General features: G+C 38.0%; 1 protein-coding gene across 1 annotated transcript in view; it reads left to right on the top strand.

The window, feature by feature from the left end:
* Positions 1-13046, top strand: part of ADARB2 (adenosine deaminase RNA specific B2 (inactive)) — a 330253-nt gene that overhangs the window by 150779 nt on the left and 166428 nt on the right. Inside the window, exon 5 of the mRNA XM_007948115.1 lies at positions 3104-3218. Within this exon, the coding sequence (XP_007946306.1) occupies positions 3104-3218 (115 nt within the window). The remainder of the gene's footprint in view (positions 1-3103; positions 3219-13046) is intronic.

Below are 13046 nucleotides of genomic sequence, written 5' to 3'. Positions count from 1 at the left end.
TAAAAGAACTAACAGATCTGTCCTGGAGGAAGTGCACCATAAATGCTCCTTAGAAGTGAGAATGGCCAGACTTCCTCTCATCTATTTTGGTCATGTTGTCAGAAGAGACCATTCCCTGAAGAAGGATGTCATGCTTGGTAGGGTGGAGGGTCAATGAAGGATGGGGAGGCCTTCAACGAGATGGATTGACATGGTGGCTGCAATGAAGGGCTCAAGTATAGCAGGGATTGTGGAGCTGGCGCGGGATCAGGCAGTGTTTCGTTCTGCTGTGCATGGGGTCCCTATGAGTTGGAAATGACTCGACGGCACCTAACAACAACAACAACAACTCACCAAAAAGTTGACAGCTGGAAGCCACCCAGTGGTGTCACAGAAGAATCGCCTGGAGATCAGCTCCTATAAAGATTATAAACAAGAAACCCCTATGGAAAAGTTCTACTCTGCAACACTGGGGTCACCATGAGTCAGAATCAATGAGTTTATTATTAAAAAAAAAAATTGATGTTTCATAGGCAATAAATCCAATGACAAGTCATAGGAACCACATAGAGGAGAAGACAGACAGAAAAGAAGGGGAAATAAAGATGAAGGCAGAGATCAGAGTGATGTAGCCACAAGCCAAGGAAGCTGGCAGCCACCAGAAGCTAGAAAAGATAAAAAAAGATTCTCCCCTACAACCTCCAGAGGTAGGGAGACGCTGCATTAACCTTGGTTTCAAACATGTGGTTTCAGTGAGAATTAATTTTTGTTCTTTTTGACCACCAGGTTTATAGGAATTTGTTATGGTATGGCAACTAATATCCAGTGTGTCTAGGGACATGTGCCCTGGCCCTCTCTGGCTGTCCAGATCATAATAGGACATGCAGCCTCTAGAATTCATCTCTAAAATGCTGTGTGTCTCCTGGGCATTCCATGAGTAGTGAAACTGCATGGTGGACACATGACATACATTTGTCAAAACCCAAATGTACAACCCAAAGGTGAACCCTAATGTAAACTATAGAATTTAGTTAATAATAAAGTGTTGATATTGGATCCCCAGTTGTAACAAATGTGACACCATTTGTTAATAATAGGAGAAACTGTGAACAGGAAGATGAAAGGGCATATGAGAACCCTCTATACCTCATTGTACACCTTTTCTGTAAATCTAAAACTACTCTGAAAAATCAGGTGTATTACAAACATCCAGTGGCTCTGTGGCTAGGCCCGGAGGTAACAGCTCTGTGGACTAGGGTGCTGAGCTAGGAAACACCTTAAGGATGCATAGGAAGAGCTCTTCCTAAACAGTCGGCCCTCCACCCACACCAACAAGAAAAGCCTAAGCAATTATGGAAGGGAGAATAATACAGGTTTGTTACACCCACCTAGGGAAAGCCTAATTTGTGTGACATTTATTATTTATGGGGTTTTCCATATTTATTTATAGCACAGTTTAAAAACTAATAAGCACTTGCGGTCACAGCCAGGGCAGCATATGGGACGTGCTGCTAACCCTCACAGGCCTCAACCGGCTACACTGCATCCACACTCATTATTGGTGACAGGAGGGGTAAAAAGGGATCTTCGCTATTTTTGTGGCAGGTAGTTTTGTTTCCAGGAGTCCAGCCTGTTCTCAAAGATTTGAGTGCTCATTTGTTCACGGACATGTTTTATAGCCCACAAATGAGAGTTTTAAAAACTATCCATTTATCTGAGAACTGTTTTGTTTGTCTGTTCATTTGTTTTATCATTGGCAATGCCTACACAGTATCAGAACATGCCTGCTTAAAAAGTGGAAATTCACTCCACACAAATGAACTGTTTGCACCAACTAATGGATAAGTTGATGTTTTGTTTGGGCAATATTTAGCCAATATTTAGCCTGCAGGTACAGAAGAGACTGGGGAAAATGATTATAATAAAATATTAATTAAAATAATGATGATAACTGATAACTAGTTTTTGAGCACTTACTAAGTGCCAAGCACTGAGTTCAAAGCATTTGAAATGCATTGATAATTATATTCCTCACAAAAACATTGTCAGATGGAAACTAAGAGATCACTTTAGAAAGTAGGAAAATGGAGCCTTCAGAGGTTTTAATTAACCCAAGCTAGTAAGTAGGGGAACTGGGATTCAAACCATGCCTCGTTGACTGCAAACTTTATGATCACTACAATCTACGCTGCTTCCTAATAAAAGGGAACAAGAGGGTTCCATATACAGGAAAAGTCCAAAATCTAAGCAATGGAATCAGATGAAACTGGAAGAGAATGACTAAATCTCATCCTCTGGGTTAAACCCTCTTTGTTTTCACATTTGTTGCTTTGATAGAGAGACTGAGTCATTATAGGGAAACTGAACAACTGAGATATAGTAATGTCTTGTGTGTTCCAGTGTAAAGGATGTGTATGTGAATGTGTGTACAAGTATATACGGGAATATGTGAGAGAATGTGTGAATGTGTGTGAAAATTGTGTGTGTGTATGTGTGAGTGAGAGAGAGAATGAACATGTGCGGCAAGGTGATGGGGAGGAGGCTGTTGTGAGCAGGAGGGAGCAGTTAGACCAGGAGAGGACCCAGAGATGTATGCAGTACTTAGATACTGTGTTCTGCAATACTGAGAAAAAATGGTAACAAAATGTCCAATGTGTGCAAGTCCCTTCTGTCTCCTTTCACGAGTCTACAAAACAGTGTCCCTGAAAGAAATCTCACAGCCAGAGCTTGCAGTCAGAAAGAGAGAGGAAGAGAGAGAGAGAGAAAGTGGAAATGGTTTCTGTGGAAAGGTTATCTGCTCTAGCACAGATCAGGCTATTTGCCAAAGGGCAAAACTGGAGGTTAATCCCTCAGAATCAAGCCCCACAATCAATTTAAAATAATATTTCATTCTTTCCCAAGGCTTTTGGGCAAGAACAAGATGAATAATGATGGCAGGGCATGCTGTGATATAAGGAATCATGTGAATGGATTAATCTCCCTTGCTAGAAACTGCCACCCAGCCTCCAGACCACCCTTCCCCCCACCATTGGGAAAGCTGCTTTGAGAAGGTGAGGGGGGTGGTCAATTGTCCCTTCTCTACTTCTGCTCAGCAAGTCAGAGGCCTAGTCTTTGTGTCTTTCAGGAATTTGCCGACTCAGTGTACCAGCTGGTCACACAGAAGTTCCAAGAGTTGACAGTCAGCTTGTCTTCTGTGCATTCACGCCACAAAGCCCTGGCAGGAATCGTCATGACCAAAGGTAATCTGACTCTCATTTTTCCTGTAGGAACTTTAATCTGCAAGGAAAGGAGCTTTAGTGTTTATATCGTGATAGGGACTCAAGGAGTCTCTCTTCCGTAGAAAAAAATAAATTAATTAAAAATACAATACAGAGAAACCAGTGACAAACGTGTATTACCAGCACACACACCAAAAAAACCCTGACAATGGTTACATAATTATGCCTATTTAGAACCATCTCCATACAAGCACCTCACTATTACCATGATGAAATTTTAAATAAGCAACTGACTGGTTCCCTCCATCTTAGGTGTTTCTCCCATACCTCATTCTCAGGGAGAATATACAATATTGATATTAAATATATATATATAATCCAAGGTTAGACAAGCCCACCAAATAAGTCATTTCAGATTGATAGCTGAAATCAAATTTTCTCCCTCTTCTCTGTCACCACCAGTACATGCTAAGACCTGGGGCTTTTGATTCTGTCAACTTCTAAAGCGAGTATGTGTTCTGCCTCCTAGCTGCTGTGCCCAAAGAACCAGGGAGAAAGAGCAGGCTTCAACAAGTGAGTGATTGTGCTGTGGAAATGACCTTTTTGAGAGGACTTTTGTTGTCAAAGAGTCTAATCTCTGTAGGCCAAATGGCATTTCTTAGCCTGTTTCAGCACAGACATTGCATACATCACTCAATGGAAACTGCTCCTCAGGTAAGGCCAGCTTGAGTTGAGAGGTGGGAGAGAAGGGAGGAGAAAAAAGAGGACAAATTGAGGAACAGTGTTCAAGGTCTTCTTGAAAAGTCTCTTCTTTCACATTTCTTTTCTAAGTCATGGCAGGCCCCTTCTAATGCTGCTGCCATCCTGTTGTTCCTACCTATAGCCCCGTCCATTTAATTATTTGTTTTCCTTGTCATTCTTTTTGCTTTACCTCTTCTTCCCTTGTCATTCTCTTCCTTCTCTTGCTTTTACCCTGTTCCCCACATTGGTTTCCTCTACTACAGAAACTCAGGTCCTATCCAGAGAATCTAATTAGCCTGAAAGTCCTAAGTTCCCTTCCACTGGAGGTGTAAGCCATCCCATGAATTATGCCGCTGTCAAGATCTCCTTCTCTACTCCAGAAGAGGAACTTGTGTTCAAATTCAAGGTCTGAATTTGAACACAAATTGAGCACAAGGACATATTACTTAACCTTTTCTTTTTTGACATCTTGATTAAATGGGAATAAAAATCCCTACCTCAAAGAATTATTTGATGAATACAATAAAGTATATTAAATATTTGCAAAGGTAAAAGTTATAAGTATAATTTTCTAAGAGTAATTCAGCCCTGTTGATGATACCATTGCATTTGATGATCTTCATTCTACCTAAACCATTAATATTTGCCATTTTAACATATTTTATGGTATTTGCCTCTTTGTAGATAATGAAATAGCATAAATTTTGGGCAAGAGTTAACCTTGCTCAAGACTATCAGATGTGAGCATTAACTGGATGAATCTATCCATAGGGTCCACCACTCATCTGTCAGTTTGTTGTACCATGGTGGTTTACATGTTGCTGTGCTGATGGAAGCTATGACACCAGTATGTCACATACCAACAGGGTCTCCCATGGTGGACAGGCTTCTGGACAGCTTCTAGATTAAGACAGACTATGAAGAAGGATATGGCCCAATTGACTTTTGGAAAAGTTGGCTACTGGAATCTTATGAAGAACAGTGAAACACTGACTGATTTGGTGCCAGAGGTAAGGCCCTCAGGTTGGGAGGCACTCAAAATACAAGTGGGGGAGAGTGGTCTCCTCAAAGTAAAGTTGACCGTAATGGTGTGGATAGACTGAAGCTTTTGGGAACTTCATTTGCTGATGTGTCATGATTTAAAATGAGAAGAAAAAGCTGCAAACATCAATTAATAATAAGAACGTGGAATGTATGAGGTATGACTCTAGGAAAACTGGAATTCATAAAAAATGAAATGGATCACAAAAAGATCAATATCCTAGGGATTAGTGAGTTGAAATGGACTGATATTGACCATTTTGAATTGAACAATCACATGATCTACTAAGCTGGGAATGACGAAGATGAATGATGGCATATTCATTATTAAAAAGAATATTTCAAGATCTATCCTGAAGCACAATGCTATCAGTGATAGGATTATATCTATACATCTGCGAGGAAGAACAGTTAATACTACTATTATTCAAATTTAACCACCAATCACTAAAGCCAAAGATGAAGAAATTGAGGATTTTTACCAAGTTTTGCAGTCTGAAATCAATCAAACAAGCAATCGACATGCATCGATAATTATGAATGATTGGAACACAAAAGTTGGAAATAAGAAGCATCAGGAAAAAAAAAAAAACTAAACTTACTGCCATGTAGTCGATTCGACTCATAGCAACCCGTCCTTGGGTTTCTGAGGCAGTATCACTATGGAAGTAGATTGCCCAACCTTCCTTCTGAGGAGTGGCTGGTGGGTTTGAACCACCAGGCTTCTGGTTAGCAATCAAATGCCTTAGGCACTATGCCACCAATATAGCTTTGGTGAGAGAAATGATATGAGATCACATGATAGAATTTTGCAAAACCAATGATTTATTTATTGCAAATACTTTCTGTCAACAACATAAATGATGATTATATATGCAGACCTTGCCAGATGGAATACAAAGGAATCAAATCAACTACATATGTGGAAAGAGATGATGGAGAAGCTCAATATCATCAGTCAGAACATGGTCAGGTGATAACTGTGGAAAAGATAGTCAATTGGTCATATGCAAGTTTAAGGTAAAGCTGAAGGAAATTAAAACAAGTCCATGAGAGCCAAACTACATCCTTGAGTATATTAAACCTGAATTACACACCATCTAAAGAATAGATTTGACACGTTGAACACCAATGACCAAAGGCCACACAATTTGTGGGATGACATCAAGTATATCATACATGAACAAAGCAACATGTCATTAAAAAAAGTAGGATAAGAAGAAAAGACCAAAATGGATGTCAGAAAAGACTCTATACTTTGCTTTCCAATAGAGAGTAGGTAAAGCAAATGGAAGAAATGATGAAATAAAACAACCAAAGAGAAGATTTTAAGGGGTAGCTTAAGGAGACAAACTATAATTTTGTAATGAAAAACCTGGAGTTGGAAAATCAAAAGGGAAGAACACATTCAGCATCTCTGAAGCTGAAAAAACTGAAGAAAAAAAATCAAGCCTTGATTGCAATATTGAAGGATTCTATGGGCAACTATTGAATGATTCAGAAAGTATCAAAAGAACATGAAAGGAAGACAGAGTCACTGTAGGAAAAAACAATTGGTCAACATTCAGTCATTTCAGGAGATAGCATATGATCAAGAACTGATTATACTGAAAGAAGAAGTCTAAACTGCACTGAAGGAACTGGCAAAAAAAAAAAAAGGCCCCAGGAATTGACAGAATAACCATTGAGATGTTTCAACAAACAGATGCAGCCCTGAAGGCTCTCACTTGTTTATGGCAAGAATTTGGAAGACAGCTACCTAGCCAACTGATGGAAGAGATCCCTATTTATGCCTATTCCAAAGAAAGGTGATTCAACAGAATGTGAAAATTTTCAAGCAATATCATTAATATTACATGCAAGTAAAATTTTGCTGAAACTTCAATAACAGTTACAGTAGTACATTGACAAGGAAAAGTCAGAAATTCAAGCTGGATTCAGAAGAAGATGTAGAATGAGGAATATCATTCTGATGTCAGATGGATCTTGGCTAAAAGCAAAGAATACTAGAAAGATGTTTAAATGTGTTTTATTGTCTATGTCAAGGCATTTGACTGTGTGGATCATAACAAATTGTGGGTCACATTGAGAAGAATGGGAATTCCAGGACACTTAATTGTGCTCACTTGGAACATGTACATAGACTAAGAGCAGTTGTTCGAACAGAACAAGGGGATACTGCATGGTTTAAAATCAGGTATGCAACACTTAAACCCTCACTCATAGAAAGGTAGTGATCACTCCATGCATGTGGTGCATTGCTGGAAATTGAACCTGGGTCTCACACATGGAAAGCAAGAAGTCTACCACTGAACCACCAATTCCTTGGAAAGATACCTAGTCCATTATAATAGCATATCAGTTAGTTATTATCAATAATTACACTCATTTATTTTATATATATATATATATATAGAGAGAGAGAGAGAGAGAGAGAGAGAGAGAAGAGAGAGAGAGAGAGAGAGAGATTTACTGAACACCCACACATGCCTGAGACTAATCTAGGTACCGGGAATACAGCAGAGAACAAAATAGTTAGGGACTATGCTACCAGAGGGAACTCTGGTAGCATAGTGCCTAACGTACTTGACTGCTAACCAGAAGGCTGGTGGTTCAAACCCACCAGCCACTCCTCAGAAGGAAGGTTGGGCAATCTACTTCCGTAGTTGATACTGCTTCGGAAACCCAAGGAGGGGTCACTATGAGTCGGAACCAACTCAACAGCACATAACAACAACATGCTACCAGAGCTCCAAATAGTATAGACCCCAAAAAAGAAAAACACCGAGATATATCATAATCAAACTTTCCAAAACCAAAGACAGATTCCTTAAAGCATTTCAGGAAAAATGAAAAGTTACCTACAAAGAAGAACCACCAATAAGACTAAGCTCTGATTTCTCAGAGGAAATCATGTAGGTAAGAAGACAATAGGATGACCTATATAAAACTATGACAGAAAAAACATTGCCAGCAAAATCGTTCATCAAATACAGTGACAAAATTAGGACATTTCCAGATAAACATAAATTAAAAGAATTTGTGAATACCACAACATCCTTACAAAGGATGCCAAATGGAGTTCTTTAGAGAACCAACAACATCAGGTAACAACTTAAAATTAAGACACACAACAACATCATCCAGAAATAAACTCAGATATGTTGTTGTTGTTAGGCGCTGTTGAGTTGTCTCTGACTCATAGCAACCCTATGTACAACAGAACAAAATACTGCCCAGTCCTGTGCCAGCCTCACGATCCTTGCTATATCTGAGCCCATCATTGCAGTCACTGTGTCAATCCCAGATATAGTAGTATCAAAAATAAAATAAACCTACAAGACTGAAAATAAGGAAATAAGTAAAAGGAAAAAGAGGGAATAGACAAAGTAGTTACAAGACTTCTAAATGGAAAGGAAGTCAAGACAACATCAATAGAATGAGCATTTTTAAACCTGGGAAGATACTAATAAAGTACAGGTAATCTGAAAGAAAATTAATAAAACTTCACACCAAAAATAAAGTAGAAGAAAATCGTAATATCTCAGTAAACACTAAAACAACAGCAACAAAGGAAATGAAAGAAAATCCATAACCAAAATGAACTCAGTACAGAAAAACATATGGAACAAAGCACCAGGAGTAAATTCATACCTATCAATAATTACACTGAATTAAAATGGATTAAATGTACTGTCAAGAGCCAGAGAGTAGCAGAATAGACAAGAAAACATAACCCCATCAATATGCTATTTACAAGAGATATACCTTAGACACAAAAACAAAAATAAGCTAAAAATCAGAGGTTGGAAATATGTATATCAAGGAAACAACAACCAAGAAAGAGCAGAAGTAGCAATGTTAATTTTTGATAAAATAGATTTTAAGGCAAAAGAGACAAAGAATGACATTATAGAATGATTAAAAGGTCAATACAACTAGAGGACAGAACCTTAATAAAACCTCTGCACCCAATGAAATAGCCCCCAAATACATAAATCAAACTTTTAACAGAATTTAATAGAGAAATGGACAATTCTATATAATGTTGTTTTTATTGTTGTTATGTGCTATCGAGTCAGACCCAACTCATAGCGACCCCTCCTTGGGTTTCTGAGGCATTATCACTACGGAAGTAGATTGCCCAACTAAACCCACTGCTATTGAATTGATTCCAACTTACAGCAACCCTACAGGACAAAGCAGAAGTGCCTCATCAGGTTTCCAAGACTGTAAATCTTTACAGAAGCAGACTGCCTCATCTTTTTGCACAGAGCAGCTGGTAGGTTAGAACTACCAACCTTTTGGTTAGTAGGCAAATGCTTTAACCACTATGTCACCAGAGCTCCCTACAAGAATAGTAGGAGACTTTAATACACCACTTTTGATGAAGGACAAACAACTCAAAAGGAAGTCAACAAAGATACAGAGGATCTAAACAACATAATCCACAAACTTGACCTCATAAAAATACAGAGAATACACTAATCTACAAAAGTACAATATATACTCTTTTCCAGCACACATGAAACATTTCCCAGAATAGACCACATGTTAGGCCACAAAGCAAGCCTCAATAAATTTTAAAACATTCAAAATACTACAAAACATCTTCTCACAATGATATATATACACACACACACACACAAAGTTAGTTATAAGTCAACAGAAAGATTACGTAAATAAAAATTCAAATACATGGAAACTGAATGAATAATACCCTGCTTAAAATTTACTAGGTGATATAAGAAATAAAAAATGAAGTAAAAAAAAAAAAAAAAAAAAAACTAATTGAATCAAACAAGAAATGAAAACACAACGTACCAGAACCTTTCAGACACTGAAGAAGCAATATTCAGAAGACAATTTATACCAACAAATACATAAAAAAAAAAGAAAGAACCAAAATCAAAACATTAACCAACATCTCCATCAGTTAGACAAAGAACAGCAAACAAAACCTAGGGTCACCAGAAGAAAGGAAATAATAAAGATTCAAGAAGAAATGCATGAAACAGAAAAGCAACAGAAAGAATCAACAAGACTAGAAGTTGGTTCTTTGAAAGAAATAATGAAATTGATGAATCACTGGCAAAATTTAACAAAGGAAAAGAATAAGATACAAATAACATGAATAATAAATGAAATAGGCAGTGTCACAATAGAACCAACTGAAATGAAAAGGATAATAACAAAATACTGTGAAGAACTGTACTACAACAAATTTGAAAACCTGCAAAAAATAGGCAAATTTCAAGAAACACACTACCTACCCAAAGTAACTCAATCTGAGGTGGAAAATTAGAACAGACCCATCACAATAGAAGAAATTGAATAGGGTGTTTAAAAAAATCTCAGGAAAAATAAGTCCTGACCCTAATGACATCACTGTCAAATTCTATCAAAAATTAAGGGAAGAGCTGATATCAATTCTACTTAAAATAGTCCAGAACATAGGAATGGAAGGAACACTCCCAACTCATTCTATGAAACAAGCATAACCCTGATACCAAAATCAGGCAAAGACATCACTATAAAAGAAAAGTATAGACCAATATCTCTCATGAACATAGATGCAAAAATTCTCAACAAAAATCCTAGCCAATAAAATCCAACAATGTATCAAAAAGTAACACATTATGACCAAGTATGCAAGTATGGTTCAACATTAGAAAAACAATCAATATAATTCACCACATAAATAAAACAAAGGAAAAGAACTACATGATCATATTAATCAACGAAGAAAAGGCATTTGGCAAAAGTCAATACCCATTCTTGATAAAAATTCTCAGCAAAATGTAAGTAGAAGGAACATTCCTTAACATAATTCAGAGCATATACATAAAACCAACAGCCAAAAATAGTCTCAATGAAGAGAGACTGAAAGCATTCTACTTGTGAACAGGAACGAGACGAGAATATCCCTTATCACCACTATTCAGTATTTACTGGAAGGCCAAGCTGAGCAATAATGAAAGAAAGGGAAATAAAAGGCATGGAAATCGGCAAAGAAGAAGTAAAACTATACTTGTTGATGATATGATCCTATACATAGATAATACCAGAGACTCAACAAGAAAACTACTGGAACTAATAGTATTGTTTTTGTCAGATGCCATCAAGTGAACTTCAACTCATAGCAACCCTATGTACAACATAATGAAACATTTTCTGGTCCTGTGCCATCCTCACAATTGTTAATATGCTTGAGCCCACCATCACAGGCACTGTGTCAATCTATCTATCTAATTGAGGGTCTTCCCCTTTTTTGCTGACCTTCTATTTTACCCAGTATGTTATCCTTCCCCAGGAACTGGTACCTTCTGACAACACTTCAGCAAGTTGGTAAGGTACAAGATTGACATTAAAAAAAATCAGTCAATTCCTCTACACTAACACAGAGAACTCTGAAAAGAATATCTGGAGAGCAGTATCATTTACAAAAGAAGAAGTACCTAGGAATAAATCAAACCAGGATACAAAAGACCTATAAAAAGAAAACTACAAAACACTACTACAAGAAACCAAAAGAGACCTACACAAATGGAAGAATATACCATGTTCATGGATAGGAAGAGTTTGCATTTTGAAAATCTCAGTATTACTCAAAGCAATCTACAGATACAGTACAATCTTGATCCAGATTCCACTGTTATTCTTTAGTGAAATGAAAAAAAAAAACTAATCACCAACTTTATATGGAAAAGAAAATGATCCTGGATAAGCAAAGCCCTACTAAAGAAGAAGAACAAAGTTGTGGGCCTTACACTCCCCAATCTCAAAACCTACTTTACAGCGTTGGCAGTCAAAACTTCCTGGAATTGGTACAATGACAGACACATTAGACCAATGGAAGAGAATTGAGAACTCAGAAGTAAATCCATACACTTATAGACAGCTGATCTTTGACATAGGGCTGAAACCCATTAATGGGAAAGAGATAGTCTCTTTAACAAATGATGCTGGGAAAATTAGATATCCATTTGCAGAAAGATGAAACAGCATCCACTTCTTTTATTATATGCAAAAACTAGCTCAAGATGGATCAAAGACCTAAATATAAAACCTAAAACTATAAAAATCATCAAAAGAAAAATAGGGGCAAACTTAGAGGCCCTAGTACATGGCATAAATGCACTATCAAACTTAACTAAAAATGCACAAACAGCAGAAGACCAAATAGACAACTGCAACATATTAAAAATTAAACATTTATACACATCAAAAGAATTTGCCAGAAAGTAAAACTTGCAGACTTGGAAAAGAAATCTCGCAATTATATATCAGACAAGGAACTAATCTCTAAAATTTATAGAAACTTCAACATCTCAACAACAAAAAGACAAAGTATGCAATTAAAATTAAAAGCAGTCAGCTGCAGGGATCCAGGTGAGGAGAGGGAAATCAGGCATGCCCAAAGCAGCAGAGCAGGAGAGCAGGAGAAAGGGGATAAAAAAGCCAGGAACCTGGACAGAGGAGAAGTCAGCTACAGGGATCCAGGTGAGGAGAGGAACTCAGCCACACCCAAAGCAGCAGTGAGGGAGAGCAGGAAAAAGGAGATTAAAAACCAGGAACCAGGACAGAGGAGCAGTCAGTTGCAGGGATCCAGGTGAAGAGAGGAACTCAGGCACGCCCAAAGCAGCAGGGCAGGAGAGCAGGAGAAAGGGGATTAAAAGGCCTAGTAATCTGGATGGAGGAGGAGTCATCCGCAGGGACCCAGGGAAGGGTGGTACGAGAAATTTCCAACAGGGAGGCAAACTTGTCTGTCAGTTTGTCCTACCGTGGCGACGTGTAGATGTGTGTTTTGAGGCTGAGGCACTGGTGTTTCTAACCCAGCGGGATGCACATGTAAGCCCAGTTTATAGACTGCGACAGACTAGGAAGAAGGAAGAGGCCATCCACTTCTCAAAGAATTGGCCAGGGAAAACCTTATGAATAGCAAAGAAACACTGTTTGATACATTACCGCACAACTTTATGAGTAGTCCACTTAGGTTAGAAGGCTCTCAAAATAGGACTGGGAAAGAGCTGCATCATCTGAGTAAACCCAGCCTTACTCCTATGG

The sequence above is a fragment of the Orycteropus afer genome, unplaced genomic scaffold (assembly GCF_000298275.1).
Source record: "Orycteropus afer afer isolate SDZICR_OR568_19922 unplaced genomic scaffold, OryAfe1.0 scaffold00203, whole genome shotgun sequence".
Classification (NCBI taxonomy): domain Eukaryota; kingdom Metazoa; phylum Chordata; class Mammalia; order Tubulidentata; family Orycteropodidae; genus Orycteropus; species Orycteropus afer.
The sequence above is the reverse complement of the archived record's forward strand: the minus strand, read 5'-3'. Positions and strand labels throughout refer to the sequence as shown.